The sequence below is a fragment of the Myotis yumanensis genome, unplaced genomic scaffold (assembly GCF_028538775.1).
Source record: "Myotis yumanensis isolate MYYU_CA2020_CCGP unplaced genomic scaffold, mMyoYum1.0.hap1 SCAF_8, whole genome shotgun sequence".
NCBI classification, from domain to species: domain Eukaryota; kingdom Metazoa; phylum Chordata; class Mammalia; order Chiroptera; family Vespertilionidae; genus Myotis; species Myotis yumanensis.
The window spans coordinates 9,630,236-9,657,915 of record NW_027223759.1 but is presented as its reverse complement, the minus strand read 5'-3'; the positions used below and the strand labels follow the sequence as shown (position 1 = coordinate 9,657,915).

At 37.6% G+C, this 27,680-nt stretch overlaps 1 protein-coding gene across 1 annotated transcript in view; it reads left to right on the top strand.

Annotated features, from left to right (window-relative positions):
• C2CD6 (C2 calcium dependent domain containing 6) overlaps positions 1-27,680 on the top strand; it is a 61,025-nt gene that overhangs the window by 31,540 nt on the left and 1,805 nt on the right. The window contains exons 14-17 of the mRNA XM_070423275.1: positions 8,774-8,831; positions 9,992-10,050; positions 21,259-21,333; positions 22,386-25,856. Coding sequence (XP_070279376.1) covers positions 8,774-8,831; positions 9,992-10,050; positions 21,259-21,333; positions 22,386-25,856 — 3,663 coding nt within the window. The remainder of the gene's footprint in view (positions 1-8,773; positions 8,832-9,991; positions 10,051-21,258; positions 21,334-22,385; positions 25,857-27,680) is intronic.

Here is a 27,680-nt window from a genome sequence, read left to right as displayed (position 1 = left end):
TTTTCCAACTGCTCCCTTTTATTTTTACAAAGAAACAGAAGTTTGGCATATTGGGATGGTGCTCTAACCATCTGAGCTACCTGGCCAGGGTTGGGGGACTGGATGAAAGAAGATAAAGGGATTGAACAAAAAACAATTTATGTATATGTGTAAAACATATACACAGACAATAGTTAGTGATAGCCAGAGAGAAGGGGTGGGAGTAGATGGGCAAAGGGGAAATAAATGGGGACAGAAAGAGACTTTGCTTAAGGTGATGGGTGCACAATACAGTGTGTAGATTATGTTTATCGAGTTGTACGCTTGAAACCTATACCCCAATAAATTAAATAAATAAAAAAGAAACAGAAGTTTAACCAGTAATCTCCCAGTAGATTTTGTGTCTCCTTGAGTAGAATTGGATCACATGAATATCTCTAGCTTCAAAGAAGAATTTTGTACTATAAACATTGCTGTTACAAGCAAAATTCAGGTTCTGTCAGAAACAAGATAGTATGGGGAGTGGTTATTGTGTAATCAGTTAGCAGTAGTGCCACAATTATTCTCCTCAAATAGGATGCTTTCCCCCTAGATCTTCTCAGGGTTCCTTTATTCACATCAGGTCCCTATTCAGCTGTTCCCTCCTTAGAGGGGGCTTCTCTGACCACTACGTGTAAAATAATCACCCAATCACCCCATCCCTATTGCTTTTTCTTCAAGTCTCATTACCTGGTGTCATATTACATGTTTGCTTACTTGTTTGTTGTCTGTCATTACCACTCGATTTTAATTCTAGATGGTAGTGATATACTAGTATTCTTACCACAGTGTCTTACCATTTAGAATAGTGATAAGTCCATGATAGGCACTCAACAAATATTTTTTGAATTAGTTCATTAGTTACAAATACTGCAGGATATTGCATTTTTTAGAATCTCTGAATATATTATAACTCTGGACCTCTTCGTATGGATTAATCAAAATCACCTGGTCATAGGAAATGCAAATTATTTTAATACTCTTCAGGAGAATAATCTACCTCGCTCTAGCATAGAAAATACCAGGCATCAGGCAGCTGGATTAATTCCACATCCCATAAAGAGTAGTGATAGGACTCCCATTATGTTTGAGTCTCTTGAATTTAAAGCTTCTAGGATTAAAGGCAGGAATTGATATGTGCAATATCACTAATATCTTCTCACCCATTAAATTTCATTTCCTTCACGAAGCTGTGAATTCTATTTATGAAATTTTAATCCTTGAGTAATGCCTGATGGACAGATGGGAGATATGCCATGATTTCCCAAACTCTGTCTTTGATTATTCTGCACTTTGAATCAACGCAAGCCATGTGTGTGAAATGCACCTTACAATTATTTTATCCTCTATCTTTTTTAATTCAGTTTTTTTCACTTTGAAGTTTTTTTAACCTATATGCTTTCTCTTCATAGATACAATGAATTTTTAAACTAATTGAGACTATAAAAGATAAAAATAGGGACCAGTATAGACTGATGAACAGGGGTAGATACAGAGGCAGAGCAACATTGAACAGACTGTCAAACTACAATGGGAAGCCTGGGAAGGGTTTGGGGGGGGGATTAAGAGATCAACCGAAGGACTTATATGCATGCATATAAGATTAACCAATGGACACAAGACACGGGGCGGGGGCGGGGGGCGGAGGGTAGGGGCCGGGGGAATGTCAAGGGGCGGGGGAGGAGACATATGTAATACTCTTTGTAATACTTTGAGAAATAAAAATTATTTTAAAAAATATAGTTCCCATGATTTTTGGAGTAAAGGGAACTTTTCCAATTGGTCCTAATAGACCTTCTTTTGAAATAGATCATTTTAAACTTTCTAACCATTTTTATCTTTGCTCATACCCTATGAGCTGCCTCACTAGATTCTCTTTCTAGTTGACTTCCAGTTATGTCCAGCATATGGCAGGCATGGCAGGACATTGGAAGGGAGGAGGGAAGAGAAAGGTTGGGGTTTTCTGTCCCACTGTCTTCCTATTGGTGCTGATTCTTACAATGAATTTTCCTTCACAGGCACAGCTATTACTGGGGGGCCCCACCTCTGTGCCTCCAGCTAACACTGGGCTCTGGCTGGAGTGGTAACATCGCACTGTTGCTATCTAAATCCCTTATTGGTTTCTTATCTGTACACACACCTTTCATTTATTTTAAAGTTTCTTTAGTTGAACCATTTTAGGAGAACTCTTAATTCCTGCCCTAACTCTAACTAGTAATCTTCTCATTTTTTTAAATGCATACAGAGTTTTCTCTATTTTCTCTGCTCATTTCATAGGAGCTTTGTAAAAACTCAAGTTATTATCTTGACTGGAATGTTCATAATGAACTTTGTAAAGTACAGAGTTGAAAATGATGCGTGCTTATGATTCTTCAGGCAGTCCCCCCGCCAAAAGAAATACAAAAAAAAAAATAAGAGCCTATAAAGCCACCACCCAGAAATTATCAGTGCCAATAGTTAATATGTGATGAACCTCATTACATAAATTTTTCCATATTGTCGGAAACCACTCTCTGATTCTCTTGCCTCTCTGCACATCTTGTGAGAGGCGCAAGGATTCCTTTCCTGTAAAGTAATCCATTGCATGTGCAGTTGTGATCCAGCCCTCTTCAGATCCCCTTGTGGGAACTGATAGTTACTGTGATTGCTCTAAGTCATTGGTTCCCAAACTTATTTGGCCTACCGCCCCCTTTCCAGAAAAAATATTACTCAGCCCCTGGAAATTAATTTTTTTAAAAATTTTAATAGCAGTTACTCATCACCCCCAAATGCACCTGTGGCCATCACCACCCCCCCTGGGTTGCTGCAGCGCCTACCAGGGGGCGGTAGCACCCACTTTGGGAATCACTGCTCTAAGTAATAATCTGTCCTTTGTCTCTGACTCAAGAGGCTCATGTCTTCTATCAGCATGCTCGGAACCATGGCAGGCTAAGTTGTTAGCTTATATGTAGGGCAAGTTCTTGACAGCTTTGGTGACAAGATGGGATACTTTCAGACATGGCTTTCTGAAAGAAGCAGGACAAGGACTTTGTGGTCTGATCAATTGGATTTAGGGGAAGCCTATGGGAATTGGTAGGTGAATATGCTGACCAAATTGTATGATGAATCGGGCAATAAATAGTCCTCCACTTCATTGCCTGTTAATGAGGGGGAATTGGAGAGGTAGTTGCAAGCCAAGTGTGGGGAAATAGATTCAGCTGCCTGAACAGTGCCACGGTTGTTGCTAATTATCCTCCAGGTGGGAAGACTTCCTTGCCTATCTGATGATCTGTTCCATTTTAACAATTGGTACCAAGGTCTGTCCTCAGTGAGAAGATTCTGCTCTTTGACAACAGTTACAGAGATGCAGACCTACACTGAGGATGACAGGACAGGAATTCATGACTGCCATGGACAGAAACTAAGTGAATCATTAGAACTTTGGCTGGTTTGCTTGGGAGATGAGTGTACAGACTGTGTGATACCTGTAAAGGAACAGTGGCAACAGCTGGGCCATCTTATGGCCAACTACTCTGCAGTACATAGTGTCAATCTTACACCCATTTCAAAACAACAGTAAAATATCTCAGAGTTTTTTGTAGTGAGTTTTGGCTGCTATAACGTAGTTTTTGTCCTCCCAGGAGATTTCCCTGGAGCAGATGAATTCTTGTGGGAAAACATGCTCAGACTTGGACTAGTATTCAGGCTCTTACTGCCCTCAGTTGGGCACACAAAGCTGATGAAGGTGATACCCTAAAAAATGAGAAACGGAACCAAAGAAATACAGATAAATTTTTGCAGTTGGCTTGCTCTGGGTAACTCTTCTAGCCTCCATGTTGAAAACAGGCAAGAATTTATGAGATTTCATCATGGTAATGGGACAGCAGATGCCTTGGACTGAAGTAGACACCACAGAGTAGCTCACTGCTACGCAAACCAATTCCAAGTTATCTGAGGGACACAAAAACTTCATGTTCCTTTACAGAAAGCAGTGTAGATACGGCTGCTGTCAAGGCATTCCCAAAGATGAAGTAAAAGTTGTCAGCTATGAAGACCTGGCTGCCTGACATAGAGTGTTGGAAAGACCAACAGCAACAGTTCGTTGGATTGAGTCATGAGTTGCTACACCACTCAAAACTGAAAGTAAATGTGAAGCACTGTTAAGTGGCATGGAGTTGCTTCCTCCTTCTGCACCCCATGTCACCTCCCTTCCACCTTAACCCAATCCCAGCTGCTTAAGGAGACACATGATTGGAGATGGAGCCAAGGTCTCCTTGTCCCTGAAGGAGATAGAAGGCTCTATACAGCCATTCAAGTCTGCTGGGGAATTTCAGAGAGGGTAGGGCCACGATCTTCTATAGCTCTATTGGATATGGGTGCACAAGTCTCTGTCTTATGTGCACCTGTGGAAAGCGGAGGCACTTAGATTCTGCTTATGGGGTTTGGCAAGGTTCACAATGGGGAAGGGAACTAACCTAACATTCTGGATGGAGCTCTGTAGGTCAATTGAATATACTGCTGTTTCTATATCTGGATGTGTAGTAGCAATTATTGTGTTACATACTTGTTCATCTTCATTCCATAAGTGCCAGAGCAATCAGAAGAGCCACATGTAGAGAAATACTGGTGGGAAATGTAAGTCACTACCCAACTTGTCTCCCTGTGCCCTCCCAGGTGGTCTAACAAACACTAATTCTAGGATAACAAAGGGCAATAGCAGCCTTCCTTAAGGACTTACAGGCTACAGGGAAAGTAAGAGATGCATTATCTCAGTTCAGCAACCCAGTGAAATTTGCTAATGGAGTTGGAGACTTACAGTAGATTGTCACCAATAGAATCCAGTTGTTGCTTCCATATCCAAACTGTTCCAGATATTGTGACTATAAGTGAATCCATTATACAGAATGATGTCACTTGGTATGTTCTCTTGGACATTGCCGTCACCACCTGTGCTATGCCACAGATACCTGAGGATCAAGATGAGTTTCCATTTATTTTTAGTATTCCTCTTGGTGTACCTACTCACCTGCCATTTGTCATCAGTGAATGGGTCAGCATTTAACATGATGTCCCTCTGGTATCCCTAGCTTTCACTGTATAGATCATGTCCGACTGGTCAGCAAATCAAAAGTCTTAGTCTCAACATCCTTGAATATGGTATTATCACATCACCACCACAGCAGAAGTGGCTAATAAATCATGATAAAATTCATGGGTCTACTTACCAGGTAAAATTTATTGGTATTATCTGGGCAGATTTGTAACGTTTAGTCCTTCTGGCAGTAAAAGAAAAACTTGCCTCTTTGTCCCACCCCCTTCCATCAACTCCATAAGAGGATGCCCAGAACCTTGTTGGACTCTGAGTATGGAAGATAGTAAGTGCCTCACTTGGGCATTCTACTGGTCCTTTGTATTGGCTAACCTATAAATCAGCATCCTTTTAGTGGAGCCCAAGCCAACAAGCTGAGTTAAAAGCTGTTCAGCAAGCTGTGATGCACTATCTAAGAATTCTTGTGAGCTACAGATCTTTGTGCTGATTGGAAACCCTGCCTGAAAACCCTTCTTGGGGTTTTGGACTTGTTCTCGAACACAACTCACAGGTATCCCCCTTTTGGAAAGCAGTTATTACCTTGAGTACCTAGTACCAAGAGCTACTGAACTTCATGAACACCTTACCTGTAAAGGCCTTGTGACTCTTTGGCTTGTTGTTTCCATTTTGGGATGGATCAAGTTTGGCTCAGCAACTATCAAAGTGGAAAGGGTCCAATAAGCTTTCCAAATGGAAATGATATATTCAAGAACACAGCCTGGCCCTAGAATCTCAGCTTTACAGTGTGGCAATTAGGGAAACCATATTCCTCCCTCTGCCTCCTGAAGAAAATCAGTTGCTCCACTGTCTGCTTACCTGGTATCTGATGGAAAATGCCTGTTAATCTTATTGAAGAACTTTTGTATATGATGAGTCACTTCTTTCTTGCTCCTTTCAAGTTCTCTCTTTGTATTTTGGTAGTTTGATTATAGTATGTCTTGGTATATATCTCTTTGAGTTTATCCTTCTTGGAGTTTGTCAAGATTTTTGGATGTAGATTCATGCCTATCATTAAATTTAGGAAGTGGTTGGCCATTATTTCTTCAAATATTCTTTCCTCTCTCTTCTGTGACTCCCATGATGTGTATATTGATGGTTGTCCCCAAGATTCTTTAGACTCTGTTCATTTTTCTTGAATCTTTTTTTTAATATATAATTTTGATCTCCTATCTTTAATTCACTAATTCTGCCTTCTGTCTGCTTCCATGTGCTCTCAAACTCCCTGAATAATTTTCTCATTCCAGTTATACTTCCTGATCCAGAATTTCTATTTGGTTCCTTTTCAAAATTTCTATCTCTTTATTTTAAACTAGTGGCCCGGTGCATGAATTAGTGCACATTGAAAGGAAATTAATTAGAAGAAGTATTTTAATATTGCTATTTTCCCTTTCTCTATAATAGAAGTGTCAACCAAATTCGCGATTGACAATGACAGATCGAAACACAGGCGTGCAATTGGCACCAGCAAGAGCTTTATGTGTGTATCGCACATGCACGAGTCAACTTAGCCTTTTATAGATATAGAACAAACTTACTTAATTAAACCTGCTTTCAGATTTAGCTAACCTTTTTCCAGCCCAGTGAAGCACCCCAACTTCTCTTTCAGGTAATTGTCAGCAACACACCAGTAAATATCAACACAAAGCAGGTTATTATTGTAGATCATGCAGGGAGAACAAAGGGTAAAATATTTAACTGCAGCAATGTTTGACTATATTCTGCACAGTGAAAAAACCTGAAATCATTTTCAAGGTCCACCATTTCTTACTTCTTTTCAGTCGGATTAAGTTTCTAAACTTGCTAAATCTCTCTTTTCCGGATAATGAAAATAAAATAGGATTCCACTGAGTCTCCTATCTACCTACTCCAGGACTTCTGTGAGGATCAAATGAGATGAGGCACAGGAAAACACTTCACAGACATTTGGTTACAGTGTAAACTGTTTCCACCTGGCTAATGTGTTTCTGGGCTGAAGAAACTGCAAGGAGGCTAGTCATGGCTAGGGAGAGGAAGCCAGGCATTGCTATGTGATGTCATCACCAGGACGGAGGGAAGGACACTTAGTGTATGTGTGTGTGTGTGTGTGTGTGTGTATATATATATATATATATATATATATATATATTATTTGATATATACATTGTTTTTGTTTAGTTCTTTGTGATTCTTTTTAGCTCTTTGAGTATATTTAAGAAAGTTTTTAAAAAATCTTTGTCTGTTTAGTCCAATGCCTGGATTTTCTCAGGGGTTGTTTCTGTCCTTTTTTTTTCTTTTTCTGTGAATGGGCCATATTTCCTGTTTATTTGTATGCCTTATAATTTTTTATGGAAATTGGGCATTTAAAGTATTATAATGTAACTCTATAACTTAGATTATTCTCCTCCACATTATGGGATATTATTGTTGATTTTTTAGGGCTGCAGTTACCTATTTCTTTTGTGACTTATTCAAATTATTTTTGCAAAGACTGTATTCCATGTCATTTCCATGAAGTCTCTGTTCCATTATCTCAGTAGCCAGGTAATGACCTAGTAGATTTCTTAAAACACCAAAATTTAGCTATCCTTTTAAAATTAACCCGCCCTCTGGTTGCTGTAAGTTTTGCAACCAGAATTAGATTCTGGAATTTGAAATAATTGATCTGTCAGTCTTTGACTCTTTATACTTGTCAATAGAGAAACCAATTCTTTGAGCACTGTATTCCACCATTTTATATAATGTCACTTCTCCCTTCTCTTTTGATATATGTTTTCTTTGATATTATTCTCTTTTTTACTTTATTTTTTAAGTTATTAGTCCCCACCTCCAGAGCTTAGAGAGAACAAGAGAGGGTCAATGATGTACAAAGTAATATCACATGATTTGTGGGGGTTTTAATGCTTGTCATTCCCTACCTCCAAACCTACTAATACAATGTTTCAGCCATGTAAGTTATCTCACCACCTTCAGTTGCACTAGTGAATTATAAAGGAATTCTTTTCTTTATGTGAGATAAAGCCAAATGTAACATTGGACCTCATTTTATTATCTATATATATATAAAAGCCTAAGCAACCGTTTGATAAGTTGCTATGATGCGCACTGACCACCAGGGGGCAGACACTCAATGCAGGAGCTGCCCCCAGTGGTCTGTGCGCTCCCACAGCAGGAGTGCCACTCAGCTGACCAATGGGCCCCCAATGCCGCAGGGCTCACTGCTAGCAAGCACAGCGGCAGCAGCATGAGCCTCTCCCACAGACACTCCCCCTGTGCGCCACTCCCCCACTGGGACCGAGACTGGCATCGGGACTGACTGGGAGCAAGCCTGCGGCTGCTTCTCAGTCTTGGGCGCACCAGTATTGCCTAGGACAGGTGTGCGGAGAACTGCAGCGGAGTGGCCGTGAGCCTACCAAGCGGTAGCAGCAGGCACAGCAGGGCCAGGATGAGCAGGAGCACCATGGCGCCCAGTCCGGGCTTGGGCTCCTCCCTGGCTGCCTCTTGCTTCGTGCATTACTACATCCCTTGGGGGATGTTGGACTGCCGGTTCCAGCCTCATCCCCACAGGCCAGGCCAAGGGACCCCACTGGTGCATGAATCTGTACACCAGGTCTCTAGTTATTTATAGCCATCAATAATACTAAGTTTAAATTTTATATTGATATTTAATTATTGTTTCTATTAACTTTTTCTGGTCTGTTTTTATTTCAGAGTTCATATGGTTCATTTAGTATGCTGGATGAATATGTAAAGCTCCCTGGTTTTATACGTATGTTATTATTTGTATATGTATTCTTATAATTTTCAAATATTCAGTGAAATTGAAAACATGAATTCATATAAAACAATGGTTATCAAAACTTTCTTTCAAAATGTAAATCACACTACTATATTTTGTGATAACTGGCATGAAAAATCTATGGGATTATAATATTAGTGGAAAATAAAGCAACATACAAGTGACCTTAAAATCCTAGCTAATGTTTATTTTTATATATTATAATATTAGTAGCCTATTTATTTTTAATTTTTTTCATCACCATTTAGTAAACCACTTATTATGTTTATCTTTGTTTACAAACATGTTGGCTATCCTATAGATCTATTAGTGAAGAGGTTTTTCTGATTCAAAGAGTTGTTTCGTGATATCATTATGAAAACATATGCAACATATCAGTAAGCCCAAAGGTGGTAATGAGAATATTTAACACCTAGTACAGCGTGAGCATGTAACAACCAAATCAAACCTAGTGTTGGATCAGAGTTCTGGAGGTTTCCCGCTGTGCCATGTTGGGGTTTAAGGAAAGAATGTGCTTCACTTTTAACAACCACAAAAACATTCCGAACCACCTAGAGTGCATGATGAGTTTTTGTGTGTTTTTTTACTTTATTTTTTGAAATGGCATTAAGTGCCAGAAAAATAGAAGTACGAAATACAAACATTGACTATAATCTGACTAAGAGAGTCTTTTCTGTACATAAAAGTACAAAGCATGATGACATTTAATTGTAATCACTTGTATGCATTTTAACAGTACTATTGAAATAGTAATTGGATTTATTAGTGACAGAGATTAAAAGGAGCAGTAATTATGGTAACAGTAACAACAACATTTGCATTCATTGCATGTTTATTGTGTTCCACACACAGTGTGACATGCTTCAGCTCCTTAAATCACACAACAACCCTATGAAGGAGGATCTTCATTGTTTGACAAATGAGGAAACTGAGAGAGAGTCCAGATAAGATGTCCAAAGTTAGATGGTCCGTTAGTTACAGAGACTATTTGAGAGCAAGCAGCCTGGCTCCAGAGCATGCGCTCTTAATAGCTATGCTACACAATCATTAGTTAGATGCAGGTGTAGAACATGCGGGTCAAATGCGGTAAGTGCCAACTTACTTATATAATTATTTTAAAATTTTTTCAGATGAGTTAATGCAAGATAAGAACTGTGGATGGCTAAATACAAATAAAAAAGGAAAAACAGTAAGTAGACAACATATCCTAAAAACAATTGTTAACATTTTATATTGTTTTGAATTAAAATTTTATCATGCATCTATTTTATTTATTATAAATGTGTTGATTTATTATAAAGCAATATGTATATATATATATATATATATATATATATATATGGCATTAACTTTAGCACACTAGGTGTTGAATTGTTTACTTCTGCCTCTGCCAAAATAGATATGGCTTAATAAGCAATTCACAACATTACCGGGAGAGCACGGACTACCTCTGCCCATCTGTTGTGATATGAACAATTTAAAGAAGCCATTCTTCTCATCCCAATTGCCCATAAATACCTGAAATTAATGATATTGGATTCCTTTCTTTGAAAATTTTTAACTGTTTGTTATGCCATAAGCATCTATAGATGCAAGTGGCAGACCTTTTTAAATTAAATTCAAATATCGTGGCAATTAACTGGTTAATTGTTCAAGATTCAACTGTCTACATGCAGGCTACCAGCAGTAAGTATTTCAGAGATACAGCAGGGCTTGTGTGGCTTAGGATGAGGATCAGGCAAGAAAGAAATACTGAGCCCAGCCGGCACGGCTCAGTAGTTGAGTGTAGGCCTGTGAGCCAGGAGGTCACAGTTCAATTCAGGTTGCAGGGCTCAGTCCCACCCAGGCTCAGTCCCAAGTGGGGGTGTGCAGGAGGCAGCCGCTGGGTGATTCTCTCTCATCATTGATGTTTCTATCTCTCCCTCTCCTTTCCTCTCTGAAATCAATAAATATATATATATATATATATATATATATATATATATATATATATATATTTTTTTTAAGAGATACTGAGATGAAAGGTGAGAAGAGAAAGAAAGCTTTCTTGGCTTCACATTTTGCACTCAATAGAGAAGGACCATGCTTACTCGGGGAAGAAGATTCCGAGCCCCTGAGGAAGCATCAGTGCTTTTCCTTGCAATTTTTAATGACTTAACTGCCTCAATTCCAGACATAGGAACCCCATGCGAATACTCTTTTGTAGAGTAGAATTTAATATAAGAATGTCTTGGACTCCATGCACAGGGATTAGTCCCTTTAAGGACAGCAATCCCAAATTTTTAATACATTACTGATACTAATATTCAATTCAATTGTCCCAATAATCCATTAAAATGTCCTGAAAATTTTAATGTTTTGGTATTTAGAGTACTACTTCCAGACTGATTCAAGCACCTAAAAACAGACAAAATTCCATAAGATTACTGCCCTAAACTTTTATATAGTGTGTGTGTGTGGGGGGGGGGGGGGGGGAGATAGTCTAGGGCCATACCACCTATAACATGATTTAGGGGGGAAATGGCATATCTACAAGGCATCATGTTGCAGCAGTAGTACAAGATTTTAAGTCAGAAGGCTAGATTGTGGCACCATTCTCTCCCCTATTCACTGGAAGTTAAGTGGGGATTAATTCTTTGAATATCTATGATATAGCAGGCACTGTGCTAGTTAATGATAATCCTATATAATAAAAGGGTAATATGCAAATTGACCCTAACAGCAGACAGACTGGGAATGACTGGTCACTATGACACACACTGACCACCAGGGGGCAGACGCTCAATGCAGGAGCTGCCCCCTGGTGGTCAATACGCTCCCACAGGGGGAGCTCTGCTCAGCCACAAGCCAGGCTGATGGCTGCCAGCACAGCCAGCACTAAGGATGTCCAACTGCTGCTTAGGCCTACTCCCCACTGGCAAGTGGACATCCTCCGAGGGCTCCGGGGCTGCCAGAGGGATGTCTGACCGCCAGCTTAGGCCCGATCCCCTGGGGAGCGGGCCTAAGCCAGCAGGTGGACATCCCCCGAGGAGTCCCAGAGTGGGAGAGGGCACAGGCTGGGTTGAGGGAACCCCCAAGTGCACAAATGTTTGTGTACCGGGCCTCTAGTATACTATAGATGAGCACATATTAAGCTTTTATGAGCATTATTTTTTTAATCCTCACAACAAAATAGGCATTGTTATTGTTTACATTTGCAGATGTGGAAACTGAGGTTCAGTGAGGTTAGATAATTGTACCATGTCACACAGTAAAGGAATTGGAGTTTGATCAACCACCTTCTCCTGCCACCTGATCTTGAGTAACTAAAGCTCCATTAGTGAATGTGGCTGACGGAAAAGCAAACGAGGTATTATGATGCAGCCACACTAGATGAAGGCATAGAGTGCCTTGGAGCATCCTGTTAAGAATGCAGGGACCCGGGGCCAGACAGGGAGGATAGATATGGGTAATGAAAGGCCTTTTAATCAAAATGACGGCCCAGTGAGATAATATATAAAAATATTTTCTAGTGTCTTGCACATGCAGATTGTATTGTGTGGGTTAAATTGAATTGAACCCTCATAATAGTGGCCTTCAAACAATCCTATTGTAGTAGGATCAGTAGACTAGAGAAATAGAAATTTTATGTCTACTCCAACTCAAAATATTTGGACAAAGTTAAATTTTATCAGAAATATGCAGTCCCAAGGGTCTCCAAAGGACTCACTTAGAGACTCCTAGGCAAGTACAAATGATCTCCTAAGTGCCATTGTACAAGGTCTTTATTCACAGTTGTCTGTCTTCTTCACCAGAATGTAAGCATTATGAGAGCTGGGAATTCTGTATCTTGTTTTCCCAGCATCTGGAACAGTGTGTGGAACCTAAGAACTCAACAAACACATTTTTAATGAGCACCTACTATGTGCAAAATACGGTGGATACAAAAATGAAAAGAATATAGCTCTCGATTTCAAAGACCTTATAGCCAGGTAGAGGAAAAGACTTACTTGGAAGAAACCATTATATTACAGCAACATAATTGTTCTAAAAGCGATAAATTTAAAAAGTACAGTCGGCATAGGCAAAGTAGCACTGACAGGTAAAGATGATCTGGCTAGAGATTGGGCCTGACTCCATATTAACTATGGCACCTCTGGTGTTTGTCACAGAGAGCACTATTCCATCATTTGTACGTGACTATGTGACCACAGCCTTAATATACTTGGGGCAAGATATTTATGTCACTCATCTTTCTATCTTCTTGCACCTGGCACAGTGGTATAAAGTAGTCATCTGACAGATGTTGTATTTTGTCTATTTGCCATGTGGGTTTTGGCTTATTGCTGTTGCCACTAATAGTTTGTCTGCCAAGTGCCCTGGGACTACCCCCTAAAGGTATTGGTAATGTTAGGCAAATGCTCACAAGTATACTCTAAATATATTTTCCTACTCCCAGATATACTACATCCCTCAGTCCCTCTAAGATCATCTGCAGCCAAGGCTTAAGGCCACGTATGAATGTGGGGAATTGCATTCCACGACTCCCCATGGATCTCAATTGTGGGTGTTTAAGGTCTAGGTAGGGAGGAGGGTATTCGACTCAGCAAAAACCCTGCAAATAATGGGTATATTTCTTTGTTAGAAACAGTCACAAACACATACACACACAATATTTATAGAAATTGTATACAAAAGTTCACCATTTTAAAATATGCAGAGGAAGGAAAGATAAATGAGAGATTAGGGAAAGAGGTATTTATCATGGCATTAGGGAGAGGCACAGTGGTTAATGAAAGAGAAGAAAGGACAGCCTTCATACATATCAACAGAATAGGAAGCAAGATGAGATCTCCCTGTAATTCTTAAGTAAAGACATCCCAATTTGTCTTACAAATCATTAATCTGATATTACTACTGTTTAAAGCAGGGGTCCTCAAACTACGGCCCGAGGGCCACATGCAAATACAAATATTGTATTTGTTCCCGTTTTGTTTTTTTACTTCAAAATAAGATATATGCAGTGTGCATAGGAATTTGTTCATAGTTTTTTTTTTTAAACTATAGTCCGGCCCTCCAACAGTCTGAGGGACAGTGAACTGGCCCCCTGTTTAAAAAGTTTGAGGACCCCTGGTTTAAAGTAAAAAATTATTACTATAAGAGCATTGAGCAATTAAATAGCAGTGCTAAGAAACCTACAAATCCTCAGAAGTTTTATGTGAAAATGAAGAGACTTCAGTTCTGCCAAGGTGGAATAGCCCTCTTCCTCCCGGGTGCCTCCCTAACAGGGAAAGAATGTACATACAACACAACAAACAAGCATAGGAAGTCTCTGAAATTTGGAAAGAAAAAGTTGAGTTGCCTGGGGATCTCAGGGCTTGAGGAAGACTTGGTTTCTGTATTGACTCCCGTATATTCCAAAGAGGATGCTGCAGAGGCCTCCAACCAGAAGTTTCCAATAGGCACAGACAAAAAAGCGCCAATGAAAGCCTGTTCCTTCTAGTCAAGAGACCCAGAAGTGGGGCCAGCAGCAAATTTGTTTTGACAATACATACCCTACTCCAGCCAAACACCAATGGAAAAGCCGTGCTTTTCTCCCCATACATGGTATCAGTGGGTACAAGCAGGAAGTTGGTCTTCTATCTCATACCCCTACTGCCACCCTTGGGGAGCAGGTGATACACTCTGATTTTCCCATTAGGTGGGGGAAAGCAGGCAGCCTGTCTTCCACCTCCACCCACAGAACAAGGCAGTGCTCTGATTGCCCAGCTGGGAGCTGATCTGTCATCCCCTGCCTGATGAAAGCTCTGGTTCTCCCACCACCATAGTATCAGTGGGCTGCATAGTCAGCTGAGACCCTCTCCCAGTTAGTAGTAAGAATTAATGAGGCTGTGCATGCCTGGTTATTTTTCTCAGCCACCTTGAAGGGAGTCTCTGGGGTTAGAGAACTCCAGGGGACATCAGAGGCCTGGGGTCTTTATACCCTCAAGGTTTATCTTAACTACAACTGACATATTCTGGGCACAGTTTCATGGAGTATGCAAAGGAGGCTGGCTCTAAATAGCTAAAAATCTGCTATTTTTGGTTATGTTTAAAACAATTGGGTGTGTATGAAACTTACTGTGGCTCTGGCAGGTGTTTGAGCTAATGGGTCTTAGCCTGCTGTGAAGAAGTAGACAACGTGGGTGGGGTAGCAATATATAGGTCCATCCTTGTCTCATTGTCAGAACACAGAACCAAACTAGAAATCAAGAACAGAAAGACAACAGGAAAATCCCCAAACACTTGGAAGTTAAACAACATACTTCTAAATAATCCTGGATCAAAGAGGAACTGAATAAAAATGAAAATAGAACATATCAAAATTGATTAAGACACAGTTAACACTGCACTGAGAAAAAGTATAGCACTAAATGTACATTGGAAAAGGAAAACTTTCAAATCAATCATCTAAGCTCCTACCCTCAAAAGCAAAATAAACCCAAATCAACAAGAAAAAAAAGAATAACACTTTGTAAAATATATGATTATATGATAACCACTATGCTATAGATTTGAAACTAATACAAAATAACATTGAATGTAAACTATAAGTGAAAAATGAAACTTAGAAAGAAAGAATAAATAGCAGAAATCAATAAAAATGAAAACTAGAAAAATATAGAAAAAAATCAATGAAACAAAGAAAGCTAGTTTTTCAAAATAATTGACAAAATTTATAAACTTCTACAAGACTGACAAAGGCAAAAAGAGAGGAGATGCCCATCATCAACATCAGGAATGAAAATATTAACACATCAATACAACAATGTATAAAAATAATTATATCCTATTACAGGTGGTATTTATCCCAGATACAGAAGGCTGGTTTAACATTTGAAATCAATCCACATAATCCACCTATCAACAGACTAAAGGAAAAAATCATATGATCAAATCAATGGACAAAAAATGTTTGCGGGGATCAGGCCAAATCTGTTCACCGGACCTCCGACATCCCCTGAGGGGTCCGGGATTGTGAGAGGGCACAGGCCAGGCCGAGGGATTCCACTGGTGCACGAATCCATGCACCAGGCCTCTAGTATAAAATAATATTGAATGTCCAATGTAACTGAGAAATAAAACTTAAAAAATATAGATAGATCTCCATTATTAAAAAAACCCTCCAGCTTAGGTACATTATAGTTAATACCTTTCAATACCAGGAACAAAGCAAGGATATAGTATGGGAAGTTTAGAAATTGTAATAGAAAAATAAAAGCCACAGAGATTAGAAAGGAAGAAACACAACTCTATTTTCAGATTAAATGGTTTTCTATGTGGAAAATACCAAGAAGTCTACAAAAATAATAAGTGAGTTCAGTAAGGTTGAAGGATCAAATTGCAAAAATCAATAATCTTTCCATATGCTAACAACACGTGGAAACAAAATTTAAAACAGAATGCAGTTACAATAACTTCAAAGAAATTAAATACTTATAAACCTGTCAAGACATGTACAAGATAAGAATTATAAAATGCTGATGGAAGAAATCAAAGACCTAAGTAAATGGAGAGGCATACCATGTTCATGGATTGGAAAACTCAACTTAGTAATGATATCAGTTTGTCCCTAGATGGACCTATAGGTTTAATGTGATTTTTATCTAAATTCCAGGTTTTTGTAAACATGGGCAAGATCATTCCAAAATCTAGTAGAAAGGCACAGGCCCTAGAATACCTAGCATAATCTTTAAAAAGAAGAAAGTGGGAGGAATCACTTTACTTGATTTCAAGGTCTACGATATAGTAATCAAGAATCTAGCCGAAACCGGTTTGGCTCAGTGGATAGAGCGTCGGCCTGTGGACTGAAGGGTCCCGGGTTCGATTCCGGTCAAGGGCATGTACCTGGGTTGTGGGCACATCCCCAGTAGGAGATGTGCAGGAGGCAGCTGATTGATGTTTCTAACTCTCTGTCTCTCTCCCTTCCTCTCTGTAAAAAATCAATAAAATATATTAAAAAAAAAAAAGAATCAACAAGTGTGGTATTAGAGGAAAGAGAGACACACAAAGATCAAAGGGACAGAATAGACATCTTAGAAACATACCCACAAAACATGCCAAGGTGATTTTGACAGAGATATAAAGGTAATTCAATGGAGTAAAGCAGCTTTTCAACAAGTGATGTGGCAGCAATTGGTCATTCATCAACAAAACCATATTTTGACCTAAGTCTCATACCTAAAATAAAAATAAAACCAAATATGGAGAAATTGATGGGAATTTAAAAATGTATAGCCACTCCTGAACACTGTTTGGCAATTTCTCAAAAAACTATATATGCAACTGCTATGTAACCCAACAATTACACTCTTCGGCATTTATCCCAGAGAAATTAAGTCTTACGTTTACAAAAACAACCTGAATACAAATATTCATAGCAGCTTTATTCATAATAGCCCCAAAGTGGAAACAACCCAGATGTCCTTCAGTTGATGAGTGACTATTACTGTGATATATCCATACCATGGAATAATACTCAGCAATAACAAGGAACAAAGTATTGTCACATACAACAACCTGGACACATGTCCAGAGAATTGTGCTGAGTGAAAAAAAGCTGATCCCAAAATGATATACATTGTATGACTCTACTTACATATCATTCTTGAAATAATAAAAATGAATAAGAGAACAGTGGTTGCCAGGCACTAAGTAGGTGGTGGAGGCAGAAAAGAAGTGGGTGTTACTATCTATAAAAGGACATTGGGGATCCTTGTGGAAATGTGCTTCAACTTGACCTTATAAGGTCAGTCCCCTGGTTGTGATATTCTACTATTTTCACAGGATGTTACCATTGAGGGAAACCGGATAAAGGGTACATGGGCTCTCTGTGTTATGTCTTACACCTGCACATAAATCAACAAGTATTTCCAAATAAAGAGCTGAATTTTCAAAAAATAAAGAAAAGAAAAACTTACCTTAAATGTATTTCTTAAAGGTGGTAGCCAGACCAGTATACGGCAGATGAAACTAAAGTAAATTGAACAAGATAAATTCAGTGGGTAATCCATACAACATAGGTTATGTACAATCAGTAGATTTAGAAGGTTGAAAGAATCCATCACCTACCGCAACAGGCTTCTGAAGAAGACATATCAGAATTCTTGAGCAAATTCCAAAAAGTCACAAAAATCCTCAGAATTTTATGGTAAAATAAATTTTGAAGTTGTTAGAAGTTAAAAGAAGAGGGTTTAAAAAAAAATGAACTAAGGTAGTGTGTTAAAGAAATGCAGTATTTTGCCTAGCCAGCATGGCTTAGTGGTTGAGCATCGACCTATGAACCAGCAGGTCATGGTTCGATTCCTGGTCAGGGCACATGCCCAGGTTGTGGGCTCCATCCCCAGTGTGGGGCACTCTGGAGGCAGCCGGTCAATGATTCCTTTTCATCATTGATGTTTCTATCTCTCCCTCTCCCTTCCTCTCTGAAATCAATAAAAACCTATTTTTTTTAAAAAAATGCAGTATTGCCCAAGCTGGTTTGGCGCAATGGATAGAACATCAGCCTGCAGACTGAAGGGTCCCAGGTTCGATTCTGGCAAAGGGCACATGCCTGGGTTGCTGGCTCGATCCCCAGTAGGGGGCGTGCAAGAGGCAGCCGATCAATGATTCTCTCTCATCATTGATATTTCTCTCTCTCTCCCTCTCCCTTCCTCTCTGAAATCAATAAAATAAATTTAAAAAAAAAAAAAAAAATGCAGTATTTTGAGACAAACTTCTGAAGTGCTAATCTGAGTTGGAAAGGATTAACCTTTCTTTCAACTCTTGGCTGATTCAGGTGACAGTCTTTCAGTAGTTTCTTCACATTTTTAGAGCCCCTTCATAAATTAAGACTTTTCAGATACGGCTTAATTAGTTTCTATTTAAACCCTAACAATATCAGTGATGGAGAACCTTTTGAGCTTGGTGTGTCAGCATTTTGAAAAACCCTAACTTAACTCTGGTGCCGTGTCACATATAGAAATTTTTTGATCTTTGCAACCATAGTAAAACAAAGATGTATATTTTTGGTTTTTATTTTATATATTTAAATGCCATTTAACGAAGAAAAATCAACCAAAAAAATGAGTTCGCGTGTCATAGGTTCGCCATCATTGGACTAGATGCTAAAATATATCAGGATGCAAGAAAGGTAGGGAGGAATGAAGAATTTAACTTTACCAAACAGTGAAAGTCAGTGTTTGATGATGGTAAGAGAAATTAGTATGAAATAGTAAAAGAGCTTGGATTTTACAGGTAGAAATATCTAGATTCTTTTACTTCCGTGGTCATATGACTTTGGGCAGTTTACATCTGAGTTTCAGTTTTCTCATCTGCAAAATAAGTATGCTATCATTTATTTCAAAGAATTTTAAAGGGCTTGGAACATAATAGTCACTTTCTAAATGATAAGAATTATCTTTTTTTCCCACCTGTATAAGTATATTATAGGATAAATATGAGAAGTAGAATTGTTGGGTCAGAGTATACGCATACATTTTATTCTCATGGAAGCTGCCAGATTAGCCTTTAAACCAAACTTATTAATTTGTATTAACACCCCAAATGTAGGAAAGTACCCATTATCCCACACGCTGGTTTATTCTACTCTTCCTTTCTTGTTTGTCTATAATGTAACTTCTGTCTCTAATCATGAGAAATATGGTTCTCACCATTCACTATCGATTTACTTATATATATCTGTATATATATAAAGCAGTTTCAGAATTCCTAGCTTGTACTATACCCATGACAAACAAATTTACCTACTAGTGCACATACATTGTTTATGTACAGTTCATTTTATCTTTTGCCTTACATTTCTAGTCAAAGCATCTAGTTACCAAGATCAGTTTTTTTTTCTCCTACTCCCTTCAGTTGGTTATATCTTACATTTGTAATACAGTTAGATTCACTGTCTGCATTATTTCTTGGCCCCCAACGTCCTGCTTTTATTGTTTTAATTTTAGCTTACATACATTAATGTTTACTCTTTGTGAAATAACAGCTCAGTGAATTTTGAAAAATGCAGTGATGTATTTTAATTATTTTTAAAAATTTAATAATACTGTCCAAAGTTTTCTTATTCTACTTGAGTCACTTTTGCAAAAAGACGTTCCTATATGCCACCAACATTTTTCCAGATTGCTTATCATGATAAACTAGCAATATTGTTCTGCATCTTAATTTTCACTTAATATCACATTGTTTATATAGCCTTTATTTCTACTTAATTGCTTTAAATGGTTAAAATGTTATTTTAATAATAATAGCCAATACTCTTATTGCAAGCTACTATATTAGTGTCTTCATATATTAACTCATTAAATTCTCACAGCAATTTTATGAGGTACATATTTTTACTATATTTTATATGTAGGGAAATTATGCTGATTGATTGAGGGGCTGATTGTCTAAGGACACGTAGCTATCATGTGGTAAACTTGAGGTTTGAACACAGGCAGACTGGCTCTGGAGTCTGTGTTGCAAACCACCAAATTCTACTGTCTCTCATTGTGAGCCTGTATAATTATTTAATTAATGCCCTATTAAGAATTCCCTATATAATTTTTACATTTATAAGTTTTATAAGCCTTTTTTTAAAAAAAAAATTAAAGCTATACCTGCACAGCCCCCCCCCAAAATTCTGTCGGCACAAAAGTGTATAAATGCAAAGTGAAAGTTATCCTTCTCTACCCACAACCATGCTACCATTCTCATTTCCTTAGGGTGGCTACTTTTAACAGTTTGCTTTGTAGTTCTTCCAGTAAGTTTTATTAGAGTTTTAACTTACTGAAAGTCTATTTGATTTTTCAACTTACCAACTTCAGGTAAAGTGTGTTGATATTACACTTGGAAAGATGAGTGCTTTAGAGCATTTATAATATTTCAAATCTTCCCTCTATAATTTTTCTCAGTGCTATTAGGCATTAATTTTTATTTTTCTAATGGTTATCTTTAAGAATATATTTAAAATATTTCTTGATATGTAAACCAAATGGACATTGTCTACCAGTTTCCTTCTATGAATTATGAAAAATATTTTTAAAAAGGTTTCATTTTCTGTCTCCTGAGAATCACTGAGAATGTGATTTCAATATACTTTCAGATGCCATTTGTTATCTAAAGCATTTCAAAACCTTTTAAATTTAAATTACAATTTGTTCTGACAATTCTGTTTTCTACTTTTGTTTCTCCTTGAAATTGTACATCATTTTGTTTTTATAAATTCAATAGAATAAATATTACAGTATCAAGGAAGCTAAGAATATATATATATATTTGTGTATCTATATATACAGATTTATTTTGATAATTGGAAAAATATAACATTATGAGAAACTTGGGAAATATTCTTTCATTACAAGCAGTCCAAAATTAAACCTTCTCTTTTTATAAGGTGGCTTTTTTACAAAAACAATACATGTTACCACCTTTGAAACCAGAACATACAGAATCCAAAACAAAATATCAGGTGAGTGCTGAGTTATCCTATCCCAGTACCAATCATACTTAACTATTAGGCTTTTCTAATACATTATGTAATTCAATGGCCCCAAAACCAAAATGCTCATTAGAAACACTGGGTTATCTTTTAAAAATACATATTCCCAGGTCCCACCTCTGACCTAAGAACCTCAGTCTAGAAATGGAGCCTAGGAATTTTTACTTTTCAAAAAACCTAAGGGGATTCTTATGCTGTCACCTGGGTATCAGCTAGCATTTGAAAACCAGTTATAATGAATTGTATCCATTAAAATGAAGCTTGGACTACTAAGATGACATGAACTAAAATTCTAGGCTGATTATTTCACACTTTATTTTTTTCCAATTGGATAGATAATGTAGAAGTTGTTTGAACAAAAGTTTTGAATAAGAGACTTCATTTTGAAGGCTATTTCAGTGATGAAATAGTTTGATTCCAGAGCTACAAAACTGTCTATGGATGTCACACTGAAATTTCACTGTAATCCAGAATTTTGTGTACTGCTGTCTCTTAACCATTTCTGAGGCATATAGAGTATTCATAAAAAAGATTTTACTGTAATGTTCTAAGGATTGATTGGAACTCATCACGGTTGAAATTCTCAGACTTAAAAGCAGGTGATATATGCCCCCAAGTCAGCCTTTAAAGAATATTCCTGATATTTTCACTGGGATATATACTACTTCACTTTTTTTTTAATTTACTAAAACGATAAATGTTTGTATGGATCCTGATGTTAGCCATTGTTTAAGCAAATGCAACTAACACTGGAAGTTGAATTCTTTACTATTTGTGAAGTATTTACAAATATTCCAGGTAGGAAAAAGCTTTGACACAGAATAGTATCAGAGTTAGAAATTGAAAATTTTTGCATTAAAATTTCAAATATTTTAAAAATAATTAAAGTTAGTTTTCTGTTTGTAGAAGGTAGGAGGATGAATAGATAGACTGACAGATTGCTCAAAGACTTAGCTAGAAAATGTATTATAAATTCAAAATAAATGTTACAGAATGTCTTACCTTTTTTTTAAATTTTACAGAATCTCAACACCAAGGACAGTTTGGATCCTTTTCTAAGGCTTCCAAACAACAAAATATCAGCCACTAAAAGGAGCTACCAAGATATGTCCAAATATAGAAACACTTTAAGTACAGAGGTTATAGAACACGAGGACCAAGATCCTCCTTACCCAACACATTCAAAATCTCCAAGCCCTACTGATACAAACCGGCCCAGTGGTCTTGATAGCAGCATTGTAGACGCTAAGACGGTAGACACTAAGAAAAAGTTAGCCCCTGATCCTGATATCATCACAATACAGACTTTAAGCAGTAAGAATAATTTAGACTGTGAGCCTACCATCACCACAATAAAGAGTTTAGATATTAAGAATCACTTGAAGGAAAGACTACCAACAGCATCTTTGCCAAACTTTGAAGGAGAATCATCACTGACTGGAAATGTAGATGTAAATACAGGTCGCCTCTCAAGATCATTAAGTTTTACTTCCCTCCTAGACAACTTAAAACAGTCAGTGGTGCTCAAGCCAAATTTAAGTAAAAATCTTGAAGACCTTTTAGATAAATTACTTTTTAAACCAAAAATTCCTAATGGCACTGAAGGAAGAGAGAAAAGCCATAGTTCTCCACTTACAAGTGTTCATGATAAACCACCAACAAGTTTGGAAGACAAAATACTTGAAAAAATCCAAGATTTAAATAACTGGCTTTCAGAAGGAGATATTTTGAATTCAGAGTCTCCTGTAAATCCAAAAATTAAAGGTATTCCTGGAGTTTCATTGTCAGAAGATGGGCCAGGAAATTCTACAGAGGTAGAAAGGGACCTCCTCTCTGAAAATCACTTGGAGGACGGTGATATAGCTTTTCCAATAATAAAAAAAAGTAGTTTCAAAAAGAAACATTTAGAAAGTGAAGTGTCTAGCCCCGAACCAGATTTCAATAGCATCGCGCATGATTACATTATCAAGCAGATATTCACTGCCCCATTCTTCTCCAAGTTGGCTATGGGAGTGGAAGAATTGAGTGAGACACAGATGAACTGGCAGAATCAATTACCCACATCTTGGGAGAGTTTATCTTCAAATATTCCGGGTCACTATGAAGAAAATGATGATGGGAGACAATTGCCAGAGGCCAAATCTGTTGCAAGCCAGATAATTGAAGCATTTTCTGTAGATACTCTTTTAGAATCTGGGATCATCAAAGTGGTAGAATTAGGTGAAGACCAGAAGGGTTCTTTGCTGCACACAGAGACAGCCTTTGCTGGAGAAAAGCCAAAGGACTCCACAGAAGGTTATTCAGAAATCAAGAGCAAAACAGATTTTCTTTCAAAGCAGAATATACCCATCATTCCCAAAGAAACCACTTCTTTTTTGAATAGAGCCACATTTATAGACAAAGGCCAAAATACATCACCACAAGACACAACATATCAGTCAACACCAGATGAAAAAACAGATTTGCCAAGTAATGGTCAGAGGCTTGATAGAGAAGAAAATGATCTAAGCTCTACCTTAGAAAATTTAAGTACCTTGTTAATGGGTAAACTTAATGAGCCAGATGTAACGATGTTAAAATCCTTTTTCAAAAATATATTTAATGTTTTTTTAGAACATAATCAGTCTGAAAAGAGAAGACAACCAGAAAAAGAATTAGAGAGACTAATCCAACATCCTTTTCTAAATAATGCAGAAGACCTTGAAGAAATCAAAGAGAATTTTGATGAAGCAGACAAATTAGACAAAAAACCTAATTTGAATCCAAAGCTGGGTGTATTTCCAGAAGCACTCTCAGAGTCAGAAATTGAAAAATTTAAAGCTGAGGTAAGCAAATATATCCAGCATTACCTTGTAGAAAGACTTTCAGAATCAGGACATATCACCAAAGAGGATTTACCCAAAATCTATCAAAATCTGTATTTGATAAATGAGAAAACAGAACCAAAAGAGCAAAATATTTCTCTGGAGAAATATTCAGAAATTGTAAAAGAAGAAACGATGTCTTCTGTAAATAATTTTAATCATCATTTTATAGATAAAAATTTGGAAATAAGGCTGAGATCCTTCTTAAATGAAATTCTGCAAAACTATTTCCTAAAAAATCTTTCAGAAAGCAGTTTATTTAAAGAGACAGAATCTGAACCTATGCACTCAAACATACCTTCTCGAAGAACTAAAAGTTCTTCAATATCTTTTCATGAGTTAGGACAAGACATTTCAAAGGGGAGTTTTGGCAGAAGGCTTGAAATAAACATGAAATATCCTGTAAATAAATCTCTGCAAAACCATCTTATAGGTTTATCAGAAAATGAACTATTAAATCTAAAAGCTGATTTAAGGAAATACCTTCAGGCACTTTTTATAGATAAACTTTCAAAATCAGGACTAATCACTGAAAGGCAATTAAAGGGAATCAGCAAACGTATAAATTTGATTAAGTCTAGTTCCACACCATTAAAATGTATAAAGCCAGATTTATCTTTCAGAGATGAAAATAAATTTATGAATGAGCATTCAGAAAAGCAAAATAAATATCCAAAAGTTGTTCATAAAGCTACTTTACAAAAGGCACCTGAGGATAGAATTGTAGAAACAGAACTGACCAGGAACGATGAAAAAGAGTATTTTCCCTTACAGAATACTAAAGAAAATCCAGCAATAATTAGAGAACAGAAAACACTGACTTTAATTAAAGTACAACCTTCTTCCAACAAAAATACCCAAGCAATTCCATCAAAGAAGTCATCAGAAAGACCTACAGACATAGTGCTTAAGAAACAAAGGAAAGCACATGGTTTTGTGCAGCTTTCTGAAGCAGAAGATTTTGATTTTAAGGCAGAGATTCAAAATTCACATAGTCGGAGTGGTAAATCAGAAATAACTCAATCAAACACTTGCTTTGAAAGCACACTAAAAATGAAGTCCCTTGAAAAAAAGGAGCAGAGTATCTATAAATTGATGGTACAGGAAACACATGAAGTATTGTTGCCACCGAATGTTAGAATTCCTTATTACCAACTGCCAAGTGAAGATGAAGAAGACATAGGTAAATTTACGTTTCCTCCCGGGCAGAGGAACACTTTAACTCATCTCAATTCAGAGGCTGGGAACACCCATTGCCAGAGACTGAAAGGATATAATAACAATAATAAAAAACAACATTTAGAAACACTTGCACATTCTGAACAAGAAATACAAACTCTTTATATAAAACCAAGTGAAATTTGCAATGAAAAATGTGCGAAGGTCCTTGAATCGTTTAAATATAAAGTTGTAGAAGCTGAGAAAAACTCAAAACCATCCCTCTTCCCAGAAGTATTGAAGAGAGGAAATGTAAAGCCCAAGGTCCGGAAAGAAAGAGACTGTGTCAACAAACAAACAAAGTCACCTAAGACGGTGAAGGTACTAGCACCCACGCCGCCCACCAGGAAAAGGCCCAGGAAATCTGTCCCACGGACATTGCTTCATTGGACTGCAAGAAGAACGATACACGTAATCATGCTTTTCTAGTCTTCTCCCTCTGTGTTTTGCGAAGTTCTGTAAATAATCTGTAGGACATCTATATCTATATATTTATACACAGATATATCTGCATGCAAGTGTGTGTGTAACCTTCGTGGCCCCAAGATGTACAGCTCTCCAAATTAAAAAAAAAATCCTTCTGACATTCAAATATCATCTTACCTGATCCAAAATGTAATCACAAAACCAGGGGACTGTTAACACACTGAGTACCTTTGTGTAAAATAGATAAAGGGCATACCTTCTGGAGTATTAGGAAAAGGTACCCTTCCCTCTGGGAAGATTCTGCAGGCTGACCCAGCCTGGAGCCAGAGCACAAGCCCTGTCCATGAGAAACTGGCTGGCTTTCAGCCCCAGATCACCCCCGAGTCAGGGGCCATTGTACAGGCACAACCCCAACAACCATTGGCAGTGGCTGTATGCTATGGAAATATATAAGGTTTTTCAGGTCACTGAACACCTGTTTCAGTGAACAAATATATTATTATGTGCCAGTTGTTCTGCTAAGCATTAGGGTATGCAATATTTACAATCAAATTATGATTGTAAAAATTCTATTTTAATTTCTAGTCTTTTTTTTTTTACCACCACCCCACTGCTATATTGTATGCTGACAAATTTGGGAATTCAAATCTATTTTTAATGTTACATAAAACAGGAAGGTAAATCTGCTATTAGACTTTATACAAACTATTCTAGGAATGGAAGGGATGTATTTTAATTTTCTTGACCACTGCTCTTATCTATATAAACAGGCATAACCTACAATGTAAATTCATACATTGTAATGGTAATTTGATGTGCATAATTCTATCTTTGAGAAAATAGATTTAAGTTCAAAATAGTTGAATTTCCATAGTAAATTGTTTCTCCTCCCTCCCTCCCTCCCTCCCTCCCTCCCTCCCTCCCTCCCTCCCTCCCTTCCTTTCCTTTTTCTCACCCAAGGATATTTTCCCATTGATTTTTAGAGAGTGGATGGGGTGAAACAGTGAGAAACATCCATGTGAGAGAGACACATTGATTGGTTGCCTCCTGAATGAGCTCCTGCTAGGGCCAGGGATCAAACCTGCAACCGAGGTATGTCCTTGACCAGAATTAAACCCCGACCCTTCAGTCTGGCTGACGCTCTATCCACTGAGCAAAACCAGTTAGGTCCATAGTAAATTGATTTTCCAGGGTAAAGCAAATATTTAGCTTTAGTAAATAGTAAAACAAATTAGTAGCAGGGTAAATATTATTAATATAGCTTATACTCTCAACATTGGATTTCTCTTCTCTATCTAAATTCAATAATTTAGTATCAAATGAGTGAGGGGTTGTGTGCACTAGGGATAGGAAAAAATGGGTTTATAGTCTTCAGAAAAGAAAGACTTACATTTCTTTAGTCAAGTGGAATCATTAGTATCACTTTCAAACAAAACAAAAAAATTGTGTTTATGTTACATGTTATGAGATCATATATGGTCTCAGAATCCTTTCCTAAGAATGGGCAAGAGAGATTGAGTCATCTTTATTTCCCTCTCTTAAACCAACCGTACCTGAACTTTTCTCTCTAGTGATATTGGCAACAGAGAATGAATGGTAAGAGGGAATTTTTCAGATCATCAGAATGTCTGGCTCATCTGATTCTCTAAAATTCAAGAATTTCCCAAAGAACTCAAAACAAAAGACTGAAAAACTGAGTTGCAGGAGCATCCAGAAAAGGGCAGGGAGTGGCGGGGCGGGGGGTGGAGGGGGGGCGCGGCGCACCTCCATGTGCTTCCGCTGGTCCTCTAGCAACAGTACATCCACTGT